We start from the raw sequence: 22,024 nt of genomic DNA, 5'->3' as shown, positions 1-22,024 counted from the left end.
GTTTATTTTTACATTAAGACACAGGTTAAAACACTGGAATAAGGCCATTGTAAAGCAATTCAATGCCAAAAACCACATTTCCGGGTCAACAGCCACAATACCCCATCATTTTTACACCGGCAGAGCCAAATCCCAGATAATAAATATGTATCTAGAAGAAACACATTCCCCGGTCTAATTTAGTTAACTATAAAAAAGGATGTGGAAAATAAAATATGAAACCCACAAACTCGCTCCTGTGTTTGTGTCCTCATTATGAGGTGAGCCATCTGCTGCCGCCGACTTCTTTAAATACCTACACCGTGATTGACGCCTGGTAGAGCTCTGATGCTCTGGAGCACAATAAACAAGAGGCTTAAAGGGATGGTTCAACAGCAAAACATATCGACTATGGAAAATGCACCTTTTAGAAGGATTTTTCTTTATTGCTGTGTGTCTGTTTGTCCATATGACACATGGTAATGTGTAATAACAATATGTATAGATATTTAAACAGTATCAGATTAGATATTTTTGTAATGTGCCTCCCAAGGTGAAAAGACAGCTACAGCATATTGAAGAAAAAGTGGCTGTTTTTTTTGGCTTTTCTGAACTGATTTATCCACTTCCCTGCAGCTTTATCAACAATACAGGATTTAGTCGAGCTGATAAGATCTATCACCAAACACCTTAGCAGCATTTTGTGTGAACCGCCTCTTTATGCATGTCATTATCTGCAGAAAACTACTCATGTAGGTATGCAAAGAATCTTGAGTTCAGCACAGGAAGGATAATCCTGATTTCAATGGAGAGAATGTGAAGCCGGCGCATTCAACAGCAGGCAAATATATTTATATACAAACACATATAAGGAATACTGTACCAATTATCTCACCAACCTGGGGATGAGAATGAGGGCTGCTTGGGATTTCGGCTCAGGGTTTAGCTCTCTGTCTCGGAAACAAAAGGACATTCTCTCGTCTGGAGAGAGCTGCTCAAATCCCGAATGATTCGAGAAGCAGATTTCGCACTTCTCTCTTGTAGTGTTGTTGAAATGTGTTGATTGTGTGTGTGTGTGTGTGTGTTGTGTGTACCTGTGTGAGTGCACATGCATGTGAACACATGAATTATGTATGTTTGTCCACAACTGGAGGCAAGTGTATTCTTGTGTATGCACATTAGAATCTCAGTGAATCTTATTCCATGTAGCTTTGGCGGTTGTTTTTCCACTCATGCCTCGTAGCAAAACCTGCCGGTTCCTTTGCAGCACCACACACACACACACACACACACACATACATACATACACACACACTCACTCGCTGAAAGCCATGGATCTTCTCTGTGAGAATGTATTCTCACGCAGAGTAAAGTATTGGATGCTGAGCAAACAGCCTGGTAAAGACAAAAGGCCTCGCCTGTAGAGATGAGAACTTAATTCCCATCTATTTTTCATGGAGAATCTTGTGCAAACAGCAGAGCCGACTGCTGTCGAGGGTTGGAGAGATGTCCGTCACACCCACCAGGAGTTGTGCAGCAAATCAGACGGGCAAAGTTTTGAGTGCATTTTAAATAATTGGAGCAGGAGAATCCAGGGGACATTATTTGGTGAATTTACAGTGCTGAGCTGAGCATATCAAACGGTAAAACTCTTCTCTGTGAGTAGGAAGCTTTTAGTTTGCAAACATGTCTTTTATAGAAGACTTTAATACCCATGCTGTCATTAGCAAACTCTCTTAAAGCTGCTACACAGAGCATTAAAACATCAGTGAATCATTATCATATTAAATTTCAGACCAACATGTTACTACACTGCACACTGATACAGGGCACTGTCCTTCCAGAGGAAACTAGAGCTAAAGCTTTAAGAGTTTCTGGTAAGGGAGGATGTAAACAGGATTCTAACATGGTTGTCATTTTCATGTCAAAGTTTTGTGTGCTTTAGGGATCCAATTATTTTTCTATTTCATGGACTATTAATTTACACTTCTATCCCCGCAGCTTCTGATTATATTAACTGCAATGTCAGTATTTGTCACCTAGAAAAAGTACCACTAAATGACTGACATTTGATTCCACATCCCCTCCAGGTTCACAAACCTGCACTTCTTCTTTTATTTCTGCAGGCAAAAAAAAACTAAGAAGCCTCAACAAAGCCTGAGCTAACCCCCCCCCAAGTTATTTCTTCACCTTTCACCTTTTAAATAGGGATTTCATGCCTAGAGTTGGGTTAGGGAGTAATTTAGGACATAAAGTAATTACTTAATGAAAGCCATATCTTATTCCACAAGGTAACTTTGTAAAGAGAAAGGTTAAATGCCAAAATAAAGAAGAAAGTTTCTTTACATCTCAAAGGTAGTGCTCATCGATCAGCTGGAAGTCTATTTGTCTATCTGTCAGCTTTTCATTTTATTTGCCATTTTGCTGAAGGACTCCTCACCGTGCCTGACTCATCTGAAACTAACAAAGAGCAAAGTGGAGTTTCTCAGTGGAAGCTCTCCAAGCTGATCGTAACTCCTCATTTCCTGCTGGGTCACCGGAGTAGCCGTGGTTAGCACACTAGGCCTCTTCACTGAGGAATGCTGTGATTGAATTCAGGTTCCTCGCACTCTGGCCAAAACTAGCGTCCGTATAGATCATGAAAGTCACACGAGCACTGAGCTTTTTCAGCGAGCTGTGTTTAAATGGCAACCTTAACAACCACACTGAGAAAAACAAAGCAAGGCCTAATTTTAATGGTATCCACAAACCCAAATTTTACAGAAGTATAGAAAGATATTGATTTTAAAAACCGAGTTGGAAAAACATCAGAGTCAAAGTTGTATTACCCAGTATGGGCCAAAACACACTGAAGCTATGAAACTTAAATTATATAGTCATACTGACAAGCATTCCCTCTGTGTTAAGCTTTAACTCTATTTAACATATTACATAATGGGATAAGTAAGTAAGTAAGTAAAGTTTATTTCTATAGCACCTTTCACAGGTATAGGGCCACAAAGTGCTTCACAACAAAAACATTAATATCATAAAACACACATAAGATATGAGAAGGATAAGAGCATGTAAATACAGTGAACTATATAGCAGACCAAAAATCAAAATTCAGAACACCAATGTCACTAGGCAGCTGACAAAAGGGTCAGTCCTCACTGACTGAAAGGAGTGTATAGTATGGTAAAGTTGTCCAGGTTAGCTAATTAGCTTGTATGCTGACCTTTCAAACCCCTACTCTGCCATTATGGTATGGCACACAGCCCATCTACTGACTTGTGGTTGTGGCACCATAACAGCAGGCTTTGGTTCTCCGCCGCAGTACTGAGCAGGTTTAGCCCTGTTTCACGTTCAGCACTGCCAAAAAAACCTTTGAAAGTTGGCAGACGCTAAATGTGTTTGTGTGCAGCATAAGTACATAACTGTGCTCATCAATCTTTTGGTGTGTTCCTCTTTTTTTTTTAAAACAGACACAAAACTATATCTTAGATGCATGTTCAGGTTTTCTGTATAAGGTGAAAACTATAAGGTCAGCACTGGTAATTTAAGACACATAATGAATATCAGTTGATCATTTGTATTCCTAGAGAGGTGTACTTGGTTTAAAAGGAGTGTATAAAACAGTTAATGATGATAATGGTATTAAGAAGGATCATCTCTCTTTGCTAATGAGGTAATGACTGAGATTATGTGTTAATTGCTGAATAAGTTAAATGAGTTTAATAGAGTGAGAGAGGATGTCAGAGCAAACATAATGACATGAAGAGCTCTTGTCTTACAGACAGTGAGGCGTTAACAGTAAAACAAATGCAACTTTACAAATGCTGTAAAGTTAACAGATGTATAGGAGCAAAAGTTGATTATTTAAGCAAATTAAATTTCAAAATTCAGATTGGGGATAAGTGATTTAAAATCTTTAACCTGAGTTACACAGAAATCTGTCATTAGACTGCCTCTTGAACACTCCTCCTAAATAAATAAGTTGACCACATGTGCGCTTTAATTACAGAGTTAAAAGAATGTGCCACAGTCAACCAGTTTGTCTAGCAGATGGTAAAACATGTTTTATCATTTTGGTTTTTTTGGCATCATTGCTTTTCCCTTTGAAACAGACACATGTGGGAAAAAGCTCATTAAAAGGATAAATTAAATTAAAAGAAAATACTTTAAAAGAAAAGTAAATTAATTTGGCGCAAAGCTGCACATCAAATTTACAACATAGTGGAATTCAGAATTTAGCCTGCTGATTAAAACAGTGAGTGAAAACGATGATACCTGCATTTCCACAACAGGGCCACACTGAGGTTTACCAAACCAGCAATGAGCTTACAATCTTTATCATAATGCTGAAAGCAGATAAGCCGTGAATGATTTCTAGCCCTGTCTGGCACCATTGTGGAATTCATTTTTCAAGTAAATTAGGAAAATAGTCTGTTCATGGGCTTGTCTGGTCCTGATATGGGAAGACCTTGGAAGCCCTGTTTGGTTCTATGCTAAAACACCTTGTTTGGCCTCCAGGATGCCAAAATGTTTTGAAAATAACAGTCCTCATGGAAACAACCCCTAAAAATATAGGTTACAGAGAGGAAACGTTTGGCCCTATGGGAATTTCTAGTATTTCCATTTGGCACCAATGTAGAAACCCCAGTTATCTTAGTTTAGGGACATCATCAGCTAGCCCAGTTTATAGCTCCACATGGTGCCAATGTGGAAAGGAAAGTCCTAACAGCATATCACTGGGTTTGAAATCTGTGGCTTGCCCTGTGGGGTACCAACAGGAAACACCATGATTAGCCTTGTTCGCCCTTTTATTAAAAGCCTGTATTTGGTCACGTGTACACATGTCATGTGTGGTAACATCCCGTATTGGCCTTGTTGGCCCCGTTGGCCCTTGAGTGGAAAGCAGGCTAGTGGAGGTACTTACCTTGGCCCCGCGCTGGCTGAGGGAAAAGACAGACGAGTACGAAGCCCAGCAGGCAGAGGCTCAGGTTGACTGAGAACTGCATCCTGGTAGCAGCAGACAGGAGGACACAACACACCTGATGTAGAGGGAGGAAAGGGAGGAAACACAGAAAAGACAGAGGGAGCAGGAAAAGAGAGGTGAGCAAGGAGTAAAAAAGGAAAAGGAATGGAAGATGAGACAAGGAAAGCCAGAGAGGAAGGAGGTGAAGGGAGGAGATGAGCAGAAGAGAGTGACAAAAAGGGAATGTGTGATGGGAGCATGGAGGAGTGAGGAGGACAGAGAGAGGTTAGAGTAGCAAGGGGATTGAAGAGGTAGAGGGAGACAAGGGCAGGAGGAGGAGTGAGATGAAGGGATTTCAACAGTGTAAAAAAGGACTTACAAACTCCATATGGCACTTTATAATGTCATCCTAAATTACGTTGCAATATTAAGGCCCTTTTGTTTGAGTCGACTGTTCAAGGTCATGCAGTTACAGACAAACCTTACATTTGTTATATTTATTACATTGCTGTAAATATATAAAAAAAAAGCAGGTGCTTTCATTAAGTACGCAGGGATGGATTTGTAAAAACGTTTCAAATATTGGTGAATGGAGAGATGAATAGACATTTATCTCTAGAGGGAAAGCCAACACAAGCTGCTGTATAGACTGACAAGTTAACTTACATCACAGAGTTTTTGAATACCCAGGCCCTCACATTAAATCTCTTTCAAACTGATTTCAGATTGGTTTACGCTTTGAAATTAACCTTGGATTAAACTACAAAAAATAATGTTTTGTTACTTATTTGAGCCCCCCTCCTTTGTATGTATAAAGTATGTTATTATAATGACACTTCATTTATTGTCATACTTGGATGTTAACAAAGTATGTGTGGATCATAATAAAGCATTTAAGCATAAGTACTGACTGTAAGAACATCAGTAAATGAGTAAAAGCAGTATTATCACGGTCACATACACAGGCTGCATCCAACAATAAATAAATAATGTGCATTACTCCCTGCAGAAAGCTGATGTAGTAGGGAGTAGCACAGCTGTTGGATGTAAATGCTCTGTTATTACTAGTCAAAGAAACAATACATACGACATTGATAAAAACTGAAGATGTGTTTTTATTAACTGGAGGGAATTGCATTATCATTAGCAACACCTGCATCAGACTCTGTATCCGTAAGCAATTGGATAACACCCCTCTTTTGTTTCTAAATACTGCTACAGTCAACTTTTATTTTCAGGCAATTTTCAATAATTTATTGATATTACTGACTATTTCGACTTGGCATTTTCTCAAAGTCAATGTTGAGGCAAGCTATGCTTATGGTAATAAAAACAGAGTTAGGATTATAGGTCTGTTGAGAGCAGGCCTTCCTCAGTAAAAAATCACTACAATATCCATTAAATATTCCCTCAGGGACTTACAGCCTGGCATAGTGAGTTTATGGTGACATTAAAACACCTGGCTATTTTATTTCCAATTCTTACAATAAACCTGTAGAGTGTCAGTTCCTATATAGTTTAGAGCCCCGTTGTTAAGCTGTTGCATGCTTCTAACTTTCATTATGGTATCACTTAATATGCTTCAGGGTTATTTCTTTGCATCTACCGAATCAGTCACTCTCACTCTGAAGGTAGTGTACAGCATCGATTGGTGCACACTCCAATAACGCACAGCCACCCGATGCTGAGAGAAAATATACAACCACTTTAAGTTGAACGTAAATAAAAGCAGCTGAAGTTTTCCTTAATTGAAACGGGCACAGGTGAGATCTGCACGGTGCGCCATCAGCAGCACATCTACGCGTGCAGCTGGATGAGGTGGAGATCTAAAGGTCCGCGGACCTGAAAGCTCGTTTTGCAGATGTGTGCAGTGTGTTAATAAAGAGCAGCTGTACCTTCTCAGATCATATGTTTCCAGGCTCCGCAGTTCTCCTCCAGACAGCTGTATGAGGCGCTCACTATTACTCCCCAAAACGACTCTGATCCACTCTCACAAACTCCCCGCTGCCAGTCGACCTGGAGACAAGTTACACAGAATGATATAAGACACTACCGGTCAAAAGTTTCAAAATAAAATCCCTGCGGACTACTACATTTTAGAAGAGTACAGTGATGGTCAAACACCAAATGTTCTTGTCTTCGCTATTTCAACCACAATTTTTTGCTTTTGCTGTCACACAGATTGTCAGCCGTTTTTAGAACTAGTGTTATCATTATTACCATTACTATTATACCCATTTGAAATGTGTTAAAACTACAAAACACCACTTTTACCAATGCAGCGCCATCTTCCCATATTAAGAAATATAAGATTATTGGTGATACTCCACCTGTAAGGTTTAACGTTAAGCTACTGACATTAATTCAGTTATATAGTCTCTTCTGTCATTTGGCAACTTCACAAACATGACTATCAACTAATCCAACATGTTATCTTAAACGTACAACAAACGTTTATTGTTTTCTTGCCTGGGAAAGAAACGTTTCTTGCTTGCTGGGAGGGAAGTTGAGGGTAAAGTCAGGTGGGCTAATGTTTGTAGCTTCTAGTTAGCTCGCTTAGTTTTTAACGGTTTTTAAAACGTTAGCAGACTGTCAGCAAAAATGTATCTTTCAGACTTGTATTATACTTAATAAAATTAATATTTTATTATTACTAAACCCGTTTGATATATGGAATAAACTATAAAACTTCAATTTACCCAATGCTCGAGCCATTTTCCATATAAGTTATAACGATTATTGGTCACATTCCGCCTGTAAGGTTCAAGTTAAGCCGCTAAATTAATAACGTACATTCTCTTCAGGCAACTTCACAAATATGAAAATCGACTAATCCAACATATAAATATAACGTTACAAGAAACGTTTCTTGTTTTCTTGGTTGGGAAAGAAAATATTTTGCTTGCTGGGGGAAAGTTAGGGCTAACGTTAGGTTAGCCAAGCTAGCTAACGTTTTGCTGCTAGCTTAAACGAACCGTCTGACAGTTAGCTGGCTAGCTTTTATGTTGCTAGCCTTTTAGCCATCTAAGTAAACTATGTAAAAAAAAAAAAATAAATAAATAAAACGTCTTCTGACCTCCAAACATCGTCACATCTTTAAGGTTGTAAAAGGAAAAAGCTGCTCACAGCCAAAATCCCTATTTTCCGACGTTTAACTGCTGTTTAACTCCAAACTGACAGTTTATTTTAGACACGCCCACTTCGAATTACGCGTTTAGCCCCTCCCACTGCAGTTTCCCTCAACCAATCACATCCTTCCTGCCTTATAACACTTCGCGTTTATCAATTTACTTTAATTTAAAGGGGCTTTATTGGCATAAATTCTCTTAATTTGAAGGCAATATTCCCTTACTTCCTGTCTCTCTGTGGCTGCCTCTGGCGAGCTTAACTGAGCAGTTTCTGTAGGTCTCTTCTCAGTTGAGACTTGCAGCGGACTGATGGGTGTTTCCTGCTTCAGTCACCATCCCTGCAGCTATTCATTCCTTTTACCTAGATTAATGCGAGGCGAGGCAGCAGAAAAATGTGTTTTAGGCAGCCTAAGCGGGTGTGGAGTGTATTTTTCTGACCCCTGGCTTTATGCTGTAGCCTATTGTATAGCTCCTCAGGGGCTCCTTTTGATATGTCCTCTCTCTGGTCTGGAGAGGTGGCCTGGTGTAAAAACTAAAAGTCAGTATTATGCAAGAAGAATGGAAACAATCATGAAAAACAACATGTTTTTAGACTGATTAGTTTCCCTCATGTGTGGGTTACAAAAATGTTTTGATCTGTTCATTTCAACATGCGAATGTGACCCGAATAAAACCAGAATAAGCCTGTTCATCTTCAAGCAAAAATATATAAATGTCTATGTCCTGTAGCAACATAGTAATGTCCACACAGAGCTGCAGCTCTGGATGTGCAGGTGTCCTTATCTTTGAGATAGCACATGACCTTGAATGAATAATGGGCTTCTGTCTGCTGAAGGTTGAGACACTCCGTTTCTGTGTAACTCAGTTATTATGGGTTTGTTTGCTGACCATGTAGCCTTTGACAAACAGACTTGGAGGTCTCTGAAGTCTCTTGCATTATCATAATCATGAATATTTAACAGTTAAATTCTATCTGTTCTCTTCAGACTTTGAGTTCAGACAAATCTGCAGCTTGAATAAACAGTTTGTCATCATGAGTTTTCTTCAAGTTCATATCGAATGTGATTGTATATTTTGTTTTCAGTGCATGCTAGTTAAACTCAGAGTGACAAAACTAAAAGGTGGTTAATTTAATTGACATTAAAATAAATACAGTAGCATGAAACTATGCAGATTCAGTGTCAGAAAAACGATGAATAAAGAACATTCTGAACCTAATTTTTACTAAAATGAGCTCTGGTGAAAATACTATGACAAAAAGCAGTGAAACGTATCACTGTTTTTATAAAGGTTTTTAAATCAGATTTACAAGGTTTTCCATGGTGAAAAGGACGATTTTAAAAGCACTGTTAAAACAACAACAAAATCACCAATATCACTAATCACTAAACAAATGAAAACCTTGCTGTTTCTGGCATGAAAGCAAATCACATATTATGGGCAGTTGCTGAACTTATGACTCACCTCAAATTCTCTACTCTCAAAATGGCTAAACAAGTTTGCATTTAGGAAAACTGAAAAGGAAAATTAACAGCACATTTGGAAATACTGATTCATAGTCATACTGATAGTGGACATAGTGTTTTGCAATCAAACCCTTTGTTTGTGAATGTAAACAAAGTGTCTTCTCCCGCGTTAATAAACCAGAGAGCTGAGGCTTTATTATGTGACTGGAAGACTACAAATTAACTGACTAAATTGGAAGATTCAAATGAACTCAGCTCCTGTTTCTGTTGAAAATATGACCCTTTTCACCAGCAGATTATCTCAGGTAGGCCTACACTCAAAACAAATGCCTTGATTGTGACTGAATAGAAAATAATGATGGCGTGAGATATCTGCATGGAGCAGTATGAAAAACCTGAATAAAATGCAAGGATGGTGACCCATCTTTCTCTCATTCTAAGAACTGAATATCTCAAACTTTATCCTAAATCCTAAAATACATTTTCACCTAGCTTTGTAGCCTTTAAGTGTTCTGACATGAACCGTTTTTTAAAAAGTTGACATGTATTGGGTTATATAAGACATCTAAAAGAGTGTTTATTTCTTATTTCTTTAGTACTGAAGGTAGGATGGGGCATCCTGCCAAAAGGAGATACCGCTCCACTGAATTCAGTTAAATTCACAACACTTCATAAAGTCAGACAGATCCTTCCAAATGTTAAGGTGACCATAAATGTCTTATTCTCTCTTTCATCTTCACTGCATTTTGTAGGTTTTATGTTTGCTGTCAACACAGTGTGCAGCCTCTGCTGGAAGGAGTTTAGGTAGATATTTACGCATAGGTACAGTAGGTGTTTCTTGGTTTTACCAGTAGGAGACAGTACAAGAAGTGATTAGTGGTCTCCTTAGCTTCACAAACTCTGGCAACAAGAGTCAAGAACTCTGCCGATTTTCCATTTACCTACCTTCTATATAGGAGGAACTATGTGTCAGGAACTATATCTCATATATAAAACATGTTTTTCTTAAAACAAAAAGTGAACAAGATACTGTATACAATTCAACATGTTAACAGTCTGTCTCCGTTTGCGACTCCTTGGGTAATGTTTCAACAATTTGTTGATCTGAAACATGATTCTTAGTGATCTTATGTTTTGTTATGTCTCGGTGCACATCGATGAGTTGAATCTTCCATGGTTTTGCAACACAGAATTATCAAAATGTAACTATTTTCTGTCTTACTCAGAGTCAGATGAGATGATAAATATCCATTTAATCTCTGTGTGTCCGGTAAAGAGAGAGTTTCATGATACGCTTGGCAAATAGTTTAGCACATAGACCGAATATAAGGATAAACTGTTCACCCATCTCTGTCAAAACTCTTAAAATGTACGACACAAAGCTGTCAGTTTGTTATTTATTCAGGCAAAAATACAGACATATTGATTACATGATTTTGGTTTCATAACAACAGTTTTTCACCATCAGTGATGTTTTTGCTCCCAAACTAACTTTGATATTATTTGGTGCTGTTCTTTTTAACATTGTGTCTTTTGGCTTTACCCTTAGGGCATATTGAATGACAGCCATGTCTAAAAGGAAATATTACTTACATCTAAACATCAGACTCGATGTTGTATGTGATCAAGGAAGCAGAGAGTTTGGGCGGGTCAAAGGTTAACTGCATGCTTCATATTTAGTCAGATTCCTAACTGGAGGCTGTCCAGTGCGACCACAGTCTTGCTTAATTCATCTCAATTCAAGAGTATTTTTGTGGGCTCCTGTTTTTCCACATCAAGTTTGTTTCCTTCTGTTTTTTTTGGGATTCAACACACTCACTCCAGCAGCCACTTGTTTACATTTCATTTATCAAGCCGTCCACCACAATCAAAGCACAGCAAGACGATGTTGGCGTTGATGTTAGAACGACCAAAATCATTCTTGAAACACAGTTATGCAACTGCACCATTTCATCTCTGTTATCTCACGTTGTCAACACCACTGTCATGATTCAAGTGGCTAGAGGATTGAACGTCTTGTCAGCAATGTCTTGAATGTTAATTTTTTTTCTGGGATACATTTTCTGCAGGCGGCTTGCTTTCTTTTTATTTTATTCACTCTTTGAACTTAGTTTAAACAGGTTGGTGTCTTGAAATAAAATGTTTGATTAATTCCTAACCAAAATGGCAACATAGTTCACCTTTCTGACTGACACATCACATCATTACCCATCATGACCACAGAAAAAAAGAGCCACAAGTCAAAGATATTCTGTGTAAGAATCATCACAGTCTTTAGTTGCAACTGATTTGCATGAGGATCCATGTCTCAGCTGTGTCAAGGCTTAAAAACCCTCTTTTAACCTTCCCCCGTCCGTTCATTTGCATTTTCTCTTCATTATAACAGTGAATTTAATAAGTTAAATCAATAATAGATCAAAGCTTTGACCTTCCTAGAAACCACAAGAAGAATCCTGATAGTTTCCATAAGATTAAAAAAACATTAGAAATTATTACAGCTCATTAGGTCCATCACATAATGGTTTGTAGTAAGTTTCTGGATTTATCTAATTTCATCATGAGCTGCATTTGTTATACAGGTCTGCAACACCTTGTAGTGGTTTCCATTTAAAGCTGAATATACAAGCTGTTTGTTATTGTTTTTTTAATGGTTTCCCTTATAACATAAACTGGTTTCTTGATTTTTATGTTTTGTCATGGTTTCTAATCATTTCCGTCATTTGTTGCAGTGGTGTCCAGTGTAGTCAGTGAAAGATAGCTAACGGCAGCTTTATCTTATGGTTTGGCTTGCACTGGTTTCTGTGGTGTTTCTAAAGGTTTATGACGGCATGTCATACATAACACTGTAGTCTATGAAGGCTTCTACTGCTGTGTATAATAGTGTCTCATGGTGTGTGATGGTTTCTTATGGCTTCTATTGTTAGATGTCATGGTTATTAATACTCTAGCTTCTTGTGATTTCCATAGCTGTGTGTAATGGTGTCTTTTGCACTGCCTTAATGAAATTCATGCCACATATTCCTCTGTTTGGTTTCCATAAAAGCCTGCATGTATTCATTGGGGACAGGAAATCTGCAACATAGCAAGAAAATCCTGATTACATTGTTGCACAGGCTAATGGTGAGCTTTTCTACAGTTGGTCTACTTCTCTGTTTTTGTTGAATGCGTCTCAACAAGCACAGAGCCAAAAGCCACTCGCCTGGAATTCTCTAATATCCCCTGGAATTTTCAGGAATGCCGTCCTGTCCTACTTATTATCACAGCGAGGAGAGCAGAGGATGTGCTCATGACAGAAGCACTGGTGAAAGTGTGAGCTGGGATTAGTGAGGAGTAAAACCTCCCCCAGCGACTACTGTTGATCAGCTCATGAAGCTAAACTGAAGAGAAGTATTACAGCCTGATTGTGAAACACTACACACTGCACTATCCCCCTGCTTTGCTTGACCCACTGTAACCTCTCATCCTTCGGCTCCTGCAATTTATGTTCTTAAACCTTCATAATGACCCGGTGTCTTTGTGAACTTTGACCTTTTTTATGAACTTGGTTTAAACCATCAATCACAGGGAGGATTCCCTGTGTTGACAAGAAAGAATGTAAGTAATGTGAGTTCCTTCTCTGGAAGTATTTCATAGATGGAAAGTTGCAGGAGAAAGCCAGTTTCAGCAGTACAGCACCTACCAAAGGTTTCACAATAAAAAAATCATATGAATTAACATTTTTATGTCCTCATTTCACAAATCAAACATCCATTGATATCACTTCTTGCAGCCTTTCTTTCTACCTTTTACCTTCAGCTGGTGTTGTGTGTCACTGTGGCACATCACTCTGTAAATTAACAATAAAGGCTGGTGTAATAAATATTTTTATAACAATGAATCAAATGAATCACATGGGTACGAACTGTGCTGCTCGTGGTGATGAACCTACAGATATTTATTATCAGACTCAGTTCCTCTCAGCACTATGGAGCGTTTTCAGTGTGTTTCAGCTCATTGTCTGCAGTTATACTGTTTTAGTTAACTGCATCCAAGAACTTAAACGGTTATAGGATGTCAACGTTGTGTTTACAGCTTGCTTCTGCCGCACCCAATTGGCTAAAACTCAGTTAATGTAGGTTGAAAGCCCTTGCAAGTGGGATCTGGCCCAGGAACAGTGAATGAAGTGCAACACATAGATGCACCTAGTTTCACCAGGATTGCCTCATTTTTCTGAAAACTAAAACTTAATTCATTAGAATAATTTAAGAAATGCTATAATCTAATATTATTTATACACATATGGCCTTTACATTTTATTAAACTCTCTAGACTGTCTAGACAGATGCAAAAAAAACAAACAGAGATAGTTTACTGTAACTAAGTGCAAGATGAAAGTGGTACTTCTCCCCCATCTTATTCTAAGTACAGCAGAGATGTGAAAATGCTGGACGGCGCCTGTCTTATTGTAAAACACACACGTGCTGCCACCACCTGGTAAAACTGAAAACTGCCTTCAAACTGCGGTCAATATTTCAAAACTTGAATGAGAAGCAGCTACATCTTCTACCTCCAGAAGTTTATGATTTTGAACATCACAAATGACCTTTTGACAGACAATTTTTGTGTTTTTCACAAACTGAGTGATAACTGTTTATTGTCTGGGAGATTTCTTGGTGGGCTCAAGTTCAAGTAACATGTGAGGTATCGCTAACGCTCGGGGTCATTAGCAGACCACACAAGTGTCTGTTCACTGACCTCCCAGCTCTAGTTCTTTGCCCCTGTCTCACTTATTGTCAGGATGACGACAGCTGGACTGATAAGGGAGAGACTGTGGCTCAGGCATCAGGCTAGCTGTTCTATGGGGATCTTTTATGTTTACAAGAATTTACTGGCTCAACAGATTACAATGCAAATCAGTGATACTATTAGACTTCACCTGGACGTAGGTAATGAATCATAATGTAAACATCAGGCAGATTGGCTGTTCTGGTTTAGGCCAGTTAAAAGAAAAACCTATAGACACTAGGGGGAAAGACAGAAAGATAAATTAGTGACCAAAAGATGGTTTCGTCAGATTTGGTGTTGGCATTGCATGTGTTCACACGTTTTATCCCGGCATTGAATCTCGTTTAATAAACAATATGTAAGACATCATGAGTTTCCTGAGACAAGAGAAAAGACTGCTGGCTCAATTTATAACATTTAAACACCTGGAGGATTTCCTGAATCGACAAAAGTTAATCAATCAATGAAGGCTTTGTCACACGAAGTAGTTTTACAATCAAAATCAAACAAATTCAAGCAATTACAGGTAAAGAAATGAAAAAAAAGAAGATTTGACATAAAGCAAGCAATTAAAAGCATAATTCATGAGAATAGTATGTATAAAATAAGGTATTCTAAATATTGATAAGCCTTTAATGTGCTTAATTTCTGCTTGTAATTCTGTATTGCACCAGTGAGACCTATTTTAATAAGGATATTTAGTTTTTTAATAAAAATCCTCAGCACCCAGTATCCAACCATGATTAGACTAACTGCCTCTATGGAAACCACCATTAAATATGTAAGAGGAGCCAAGAGACTCACTGAGTCTACAGAATCACCCTGCAGAGAGCAAACTGCTGCCTGCTGAGAGATGTTTCGCCTTTTGTCAGATTTGGAGTCGACTACACACACACACACACACACACACACACACAGTAAAAACAGATACAGTACAAAGGTATAAAAAGATAAAGGAACAAGACAGACTACAAAACAAAGCACTTCAGTTAAAGTCTGCTTCCTCTCAAGTTGTTGATCTACCTCACACGATCTTCACACTCCTCACTCCCTTTCTGGCAGTCAGACGTCGCAGGAAGTGGATGGAAAAGTAAACACAGCCGGAGGGGGTACGTGGTTCGAGGCGTGCGCATGTGTGTGCAGGAGTGTGTAAACGCTGCTTTTATACGTGCAGGTAATGGGTTTGTCCCAATGTAGGAAACACTAACTGTAATGTCAACAGCATGATAACTCCCAGGGTCAGTTTGTAAGACAACACAATGCAGGTGTGTCTCTAAACACCCTCAAATAAGTACTTTCTTATAAAGTCTTTGTCCATGATCTTTTAGAATATGGAGGTCATCCAGTTCATGAGAGGGTTTTCTGGTTTCAGTCGGAAACATCTGATGCCGAGCAGATTTTTATTTAGGGAAAGAAAAATCTGTTCTCACAAAAAACCAACAAGTTTCATGTTTAGAATAAAGCTTGTTTTGAATAAATAAAAGAAGTAGTTAGAAATTAGTGCTACAGAAACTCATACTTCATTAATGGAAAATCTAAGCGAAAAATACCAGTGATCTATCCGCAGGTGGAGGGACAGCTGATCTGTGAGCCAAACGTTTGGGCAGATTTGCTGTCTGGGTGGAGCTCAGGTGAGATGAGCAAGAGAGCGACCACCATTGCTGGCTGTGATGGGCTGACACTCCTGTCAATTAGGCAAAACCCCCCCTAAAACACACACATCTTTAAACCTCTAAGGGAGCAAGAGCATTTTCTTTCCCATTCACTCGATCACTCGGACATCAGAGGAACACTTCTGCATCAAGCCACCAGTACCAATGGAGTGTCATGTGGGAAGTTTGGCACAGTGGCTTAAAGTCAAATCTGTAAATCACATGATGCCACCTTTTTCCCCGTCCTAAGGCCAGTAGTGACACTTGAGTTTTGTTGTTTTTTTCCCTTTTGAGTGAATGAGGTTTGCTGCGTGGGTTTTTGGGTCATTCTCTCCCTTGTGCTCACTCTCTCTGTTTCCCTTCAATTAAAATCTGTGAGCGTTACTTCACACCCTGCTGGTTTGGCACTTCCACTCTCTTGCCTGCAATCTGCACACCTGACCCACATCCTGTCATTCAGCTCCTCCTCATAAGCACTGACTTAGCAGCCAGTCTCTACCAGAATTGTTAAGTTATAAAAAGTAGGCCTTGTGTCAACATCCAACATTGTACCTGCTTGAGAATTAAAACTACAGCCTGTTTGCTCTGTTCTCAGCCTGCTCACTAGCCTCTGCCTCCGTGTTCAGACCTACCTCCTACTGGATACTCTGCTCAACCTGCCAGTAAGCCACTCTGTCATACACCACGAGGTCTACAAGCATTTCCCTCTCTGGCCTGCTAAACTCCAACCACACCACTCTGCCTCTATGCCCTCTCCAGGATTTCCTCCTTGCAATTCTGTGAATATTTATATAAGAAATATTTCCTGACTATTAGCATGGAAAAACATCTTAGACTAATCACAATTTGAACATCTGATCCAATACATATATTATACCAACAATTTACTTATGTACGTCAGCTGGGTTCATCCAGTGAAAGATAATGCTGATTTGTTATTGGGCACGAAATTGGAAAGCTTTTTGATGCAGTGACTTGGCAGCTTCAGACTCATTAGCCATCATGTTTGGATATTTAGTCCAATGTGTAGCTAAGTTTACATTAAGAAGGCTGCTTTCTTCAACACAAGTGTTGATCTAAAACTTAAATCTTCAGCCAACCAATCTGAAAACAAATGCCCTCCGTCAACAAAAACATGTGTAATTCCTAACAAGGTTATGTCCTGTTTCATTATGTGTCCTTTTTAAAGAAGACCTCAGACAGGACACATGTGTTAGTAACGGTTTCATAAAACCCAGAACACCGTTCATGGCATTCTCAGCTTCTACTGTACTGTCCCTCCATCAGTTTCTTTCATTCCTCAGTGGTCAGTCTCCTCCATCACCTCCATCACCACAGTTCTGGGTCCTGTTAGGATCAGGTGGCTGACAGTCCGGTAGTCCAGATTGAGAACATTGAGCCCGTTGACAGAAACCACAAACTGACAAACCTGTAGGTAAAGAAGAGAGGTGAGAAGAAAAATGAATGAGGGAGTCAAAGACAAATTCACTGGTAGACATCCATGATTGCACCGAGTTCGATTTACAGGAGGTTTAAAAGGAAATATTATTATTATAAATATCTAGAACGGACAGTCGATGTAGGAGGTCCACTGAGTCATGTTGTACTTTCTACTCCCAAATTATTCAGAAAAACTCAACAAATCAATCACTGATATTCTGAAGTTTCTCTACTGGCCACTAGATGTCACATCCAAACCTTCTATTGAAATGAATGGAAACACCCCCAACTTATGCATTTTCACTCCTTTTAAATACATCAAGGGAACAACCATTTCCGCTAACTACATTTCCCGTGATGCCCACCTTCATCCCAGCAGCATCAGCTGGGCCGCAGGGCTCCACAGCCTGGATGTGACACGGCCTGTTTCCTCTCACCACAAACCCCCAGCCCACTGCATCGCCAACAATCTGGAAACACACGGAGAGATCAGACAGACGTTCATCTGCAGAAAATAAGCCATGAGAAACCTTCCTTACTGACTCCAGCAGGAAAATCATTTGCAATAGTTGTGAAATGCATGCAGAACACGTCTGGAAAAGAAAAAATAAATACAATCCCCTTCTTGTACAGTGTAAAACAGGTATTTCCAAATTTGGTGATTTTGAATGTTTATGATAAACATTACCTGGTTTTATTTAAACTAGACTAAAAAAAAAAAAAAGGTACAGATAAATAAAATGCATTATTGTTATTTAAAAAACTGATGGATGGTGTGTTCTTTTATGGGGTGAGAAAATCATCCTCCTTTTCAAGCTAAATACACTCCCCTTCAGCTGAAAAATGCATCGTCGCAAAGCTGAAAACAGGGCTGTTTTTCTGAGCTCATGAAAAGTTCACTTTTTAGAGATCCGTGGTTCTCACAGGACAGCGATGGCGCAAATACGATGACCTTATTTAGACTATGATGCTTTGCTTTAGAACTTAACCTTAAACATCTACAGCAGAAAAATGCAACAACAATATTAATCCAGAAACATCAGCTATAATAGTGAAACACTGACAGGAACATTTTACTGAGCTATGAGTACTTTTGATATTGCGGACAATTATTATTTTAACATAAGCAAAGTTTTGACTTGTGGTGGTATTTTAACAGTGTGGTATCTGATTACTTCTTCCACCATTGTGCTGTTAAATAATAGATGGAGACAATACTTCTTTTTGTTCTTGAGAAGCGCTTACAGTCTCTCACCTGTTCTCAGCTTAAAGAAACAAGCTTTTAAAAGAGGTTAAATTATTGACATACTGTAAATGTTTTCTTGATGTAGGGTCCTCCTGGCCTTTGCAGCTCCTCCGTGCTCACTGGTCTCTTCAAGACTAAACATGAAACAAGTAAAAATATACACATAATTTCACTTTACCACCCTCTACCAACAACAGCTTAACCCCTGTGTGTCGCATATGATATGTTTCCATTGCAAAATTAGATATTAACCATTTCCAACCTTAAACTCAATCTCCATATGTAACAAATGCTAAATTTATGTTAAGATTTAAAACCACAGACAAATTAGAAAGTCACCATCAGTCTTTGTTGTAGCATCGCAACACCATTGCACACATTTCAAACTATTGACAGCTCTCCTCTTTATCAACATCAATGTCTTTGTATGTTACTTTTAAACTAAAAAAAAACCTGTCAGCTGTACCAGAAATACCTAAACAACTGTCCTAACTTTGAATACTCAAAGGCTTTTTGGTTTAATCAAAATGTGAACAGAAAGATGATTTCTTAAATAGCTCCTCCAACCTGTACAGGTGTTTGTTGATTTACCTGATTTGGGGTTGGAGAGCACCCGGGAGCAGGATGAGTTGCTGATTATGCCGACATCTCTCCTGCTGTATCTGCTGCCTTCACTGTTGCTCCTCAGCCGGGCTCCTCCCTGACCTCCACATCCTCCTCTTGCAACCGCCTTCACCTCCTTCGAAGGGCCCACTGATTGCGAGAAAGGAAATCATTTTGCCTTCTGAAGTGATCAGGAGAGCTCCGTGACAATAATCAGAATCAAAACTGACCCGGTTTTGTGTTTAACTTCCTCAGTTCAGCTTCCAACCATTCTGATTCTGTTCAAACATACCTTGATAACAGCTGACGCTCCGTTAAATTGCAGAGATAAGAAAGACAAACAGGTCACGGTGTTGGCTTGAGGGGCAGATCAATGCCCTTGTTAAAGACCCTTTGCTCCATTTTTACTGTGTTTTGTTGGTTTCTTGGTGGATCAGTTTTTGCTCTGACTCAGTGTGAAATTATTTATGTTGTTGTTGGTGCCTTTTTTAGTTTTTTGCTTTGCATCACCCTTTTTTAAAATTCTGGACCCTGGACACTATTGAGTCTGTGAACACTTTTTATATTACAACCAACACTGCTGCAGAAGTTGAAGCCATTGAGCATCATAGTTGCTTTGTTAGACCAAACTCCCATAGAGTGAGCAAGAGTTAGACAATAAACTAACAACACAGCTTTTACAGGATCAGTGTAAACCTGCACAATGTGCTAAACCAAATGAGATGTATTACTGTAACGCTGCCGTTACAACCGAGTGGTGTTGTCAAATGAAGAACAACTCCACCCTTCAATTTCTCAAAGCTGGTATCTGTGGAAAGATGCAGGACAGAAGCAGCACTTCGGAGTGAATCTGGTACTCGGCTAAAGTTATTGTAACACATTAGCTAGGATAGCAAAATTGTGTATAGAACATATCTAAAAAGGAAAAAAAGAAACATATATTGTGGACATGTTCACACTAAACAGATCTGCCAGTCGGATGTGTACCAATGTAATCTCACTGTCACCAATTCAAATCTGATTGTGGATTTTTTTGCATGTCATCATCTGTTTCCTCTCCACTCCTATTTACTGTGTTTCTCCGCTACATATGACCTACATGCAAAAAAAGTTGTGTTTTACTTTTTAAGTTAACAGTTAAAACCTTAGTTAAAGTCAGAGAAAGGTAGATAGCATGCAAACCTGGACCTCCATTACAGTTTCAGGCTTTGGGCCTATTCTACTTCTCAACCATCCACATTTGAAGTCTGCAGGGTGTTTGATACTTCAATAATTGTGAGCAGAAAAAAACAACATAAAGTTGGTATTTTTACCTGTGGTGGTTTCTTATGCTTACGTAGCAAAGATTTACAGTTCTTTTATGATATGATGACACAGTGACTCATTGAAGACAACCTCATACAACCAGATAATAAAATGCTAGAAATAAAATGATAAAGTTGTTTGTTTACTGATTGATTAACAATGTTGTGCCCTTTGTCTCATAATAACAATAACACTTCCAGTCAGGATGTAGCCATGGTGACCAAAATCCTTTCTTGAAACTTGTGTCCAGTATGTGGCAGTTAAAATGACTGACTGGGCAAATCTCTCTTTATTAACTTCTCACTCATTGTAAAAACATGCCGGAGCAGTGGTTTGTTCGGTCCACGCACATGCTGTCATGACATACTGCAGAATTTAACTATATTTAGTTTACATTTGAACCCACAAAAGTGATAAAATACACAAAAGAAGAGATGTCCCCATGGGCTATGGGTCTAAGGCATATACCGTATAACTACAGTGTCCCTGGTTGGAGCTGGTGATTGTGTTAAATGTATGATTTACCACAGTAATCTACCACAGTAACCTCTAAAGAGTGTTCTCAGCTAAAAACAAGACATCGTGAAACCAGGTACAGATGAAAAACAACCCAGTTCAATGATATGGTAAAAATTGTCTTGGAGCATAATGCAGTTTCATCTATTATTTAAGTATTTATTGAGGGCACAAAGGCTCAGACCCCTGACTTCTCTATGATATTATTTGTTTCTGGGGAACCTGACTTTTCCAGTGCTCAGGACGTACACTGAAGCAGTTCTTACCGGCTGTACGAGGTCCCATGTCTCTTCAGTCGTTTATCCTATCGTCCAGAGAAGAAAGCTTCTGAGGATGAATCCAGAGGAGGAAGACCTTTAACTGCTCATGTAAACTTACAAAAATACAGATGGACGCATGGACTCAGACAGACCAGTCTGTAACAGCTCTCTGGCCTTAAATGGGTTTCTGCACAAGCAGGATGACAGCTCCCAAAGTTTTCTAAATCAGCTGGTCAGTTTAGTCCCTCTGTGTTTACAGATCTGAAAGCGAGGGTAGTCATCCCGTTCGAGAAAAAAAGGTATGCGCGTGAGCTAAATATTAAACCTGTGAACAAACAAACTCACCCTCAGCAGGTGGGAGGAGCAGAGAAGTAGAATTTTCCCTCTCCGCAACAGTAAAGTAACATTAACGATACACTATAATTTCTTTTTCACTTTTCAAAAAACAATTTAATATTTTTTAGTACATTGTACATCATCATCTAAAAATGTACTTTTAAAATTAAAAAATAATAGCTATTTTTTCCACTGTCTAACCTGAAGATGCTGCACAAACTTTTCTATATCTTATAGAAAGAATCATTTGTAGGATGTAATGTTTAGCAGTGGTTTACTGTGCAGAAAAGAACAAAAATATCATGCAGAGCCTTTCAAATTCATTGCTTTATAGCAAAAAATCTTTTAAATTTTATACACATACAGATTTAA

The 22,024-nt window shown here is 38.8% G+C and overlaps 2 protein-coding genes across 7 annotated transcripts in view; both read right to left on the bottom strand.

The window, feature by feature from the left end:
- Positions 1 to 8,081, bottom strand: part of LOC119906777 (collagen alpha-1(XIV) chain-like) — a 516,646-nt gene extending 508,565 nt beyond the window's left edge. For 5 of the 6 annotated variants that reach the window (XM_038724121.1, XM_038724124.1, XM_038724123.1 and 2 more), the window contains exons 1-3: positions 8,013 to 8,080; positions 6,832 to 6,952; positions 4,898 to 5,012 (exon numbers count right to left, since the gene is read on the bottom strand). In XM_038724121.1, coding sequence (XP_038580049.1) covers positions 4,898 to 4,979 — 82 coding nt within the window. In that variant the 5' untranslated portion in view covers positions 4,980 to 5,012; positions 6,832 to 6,952; positions 8,013 to 8,080. Of the gene's footprint in view, positions 1 to 4,897; positions 5,013 to 6,831; positions 6,953 to 8,012 lie in introns of all 6 variants that reach the window. The other variant, XM_038724122.1, reaches the window with a different exon arrangement.
- A 6,538-nt stretch (positions 8,082 to 14,619) lies between these two features.
- On the bottom strand, positions 14,620 to 21,594 carry LOC119907685 (DEP domain-containing mTOR-interacting protein-like). The gene is made up of 5 exons (XM_038725402.1): positions 21,323 to 21,594; positions 19,224 to 19,385; positions 18,696 to 18,766; positions 17,752 to 17,856; positions 14,620 to 17,375 (listed from the first exon to the last, which is right to left on the bottom strand). Exons 1-5 carry the CDS (start codon positions 21,339 to 21,341, stop codon positions 17,247 to 17,249), a joined length of 486 nt encoding a protein of 161 aa, XP_038581330.1. The 5' UTR covers positions 21,342 to 21,594; the 3' UTR covers positions 14,620 to 17,246.
- Positions 21,595 to 22,024: the final 430 nt, after the last annotated feature.

This window comes from Micropterus salmoides, unplaced genomic scaffold (assembly GCF_014851395.1).
Source record: "Micropterus salmoides isolate LMB-PRFRI ecotype aquatic unplaced genomic scaffold, ASM1485139v1 Ms_hic_scaffold_17, whole genome shotgun sequence".
NCBI classification, from domain to species: Eukaryota; Metazoa; Chordata; class Actinopteri; order Centrarchiformes; family Centrarchidae; genus Micropterus; species Micropterus salmoides.
This window is presented reverse-complemented; position numbering and strand designations above follow the sequence as displayed.

Excerpts from the sequence above, each read along its gene's own strand:
- LOC119907685 (XM_038725402.1), bottom strand. Across the intron at positions 18,767-19,223 it reads GCTCTCCAACCCCAAATCAG|TCTTGAAGAGACCAGTGAGC; the intron begins GTAAATCAACAA and ends TTTCATGTTTAG. Across the intron at positions 17,376-17,751 it reads CTGATGCTGCTGGGATGAAG|GTTTGTCAGTTTGTGGTTTC; the intron begins GTGGGCATCACG and ends CTTTACCTACAG.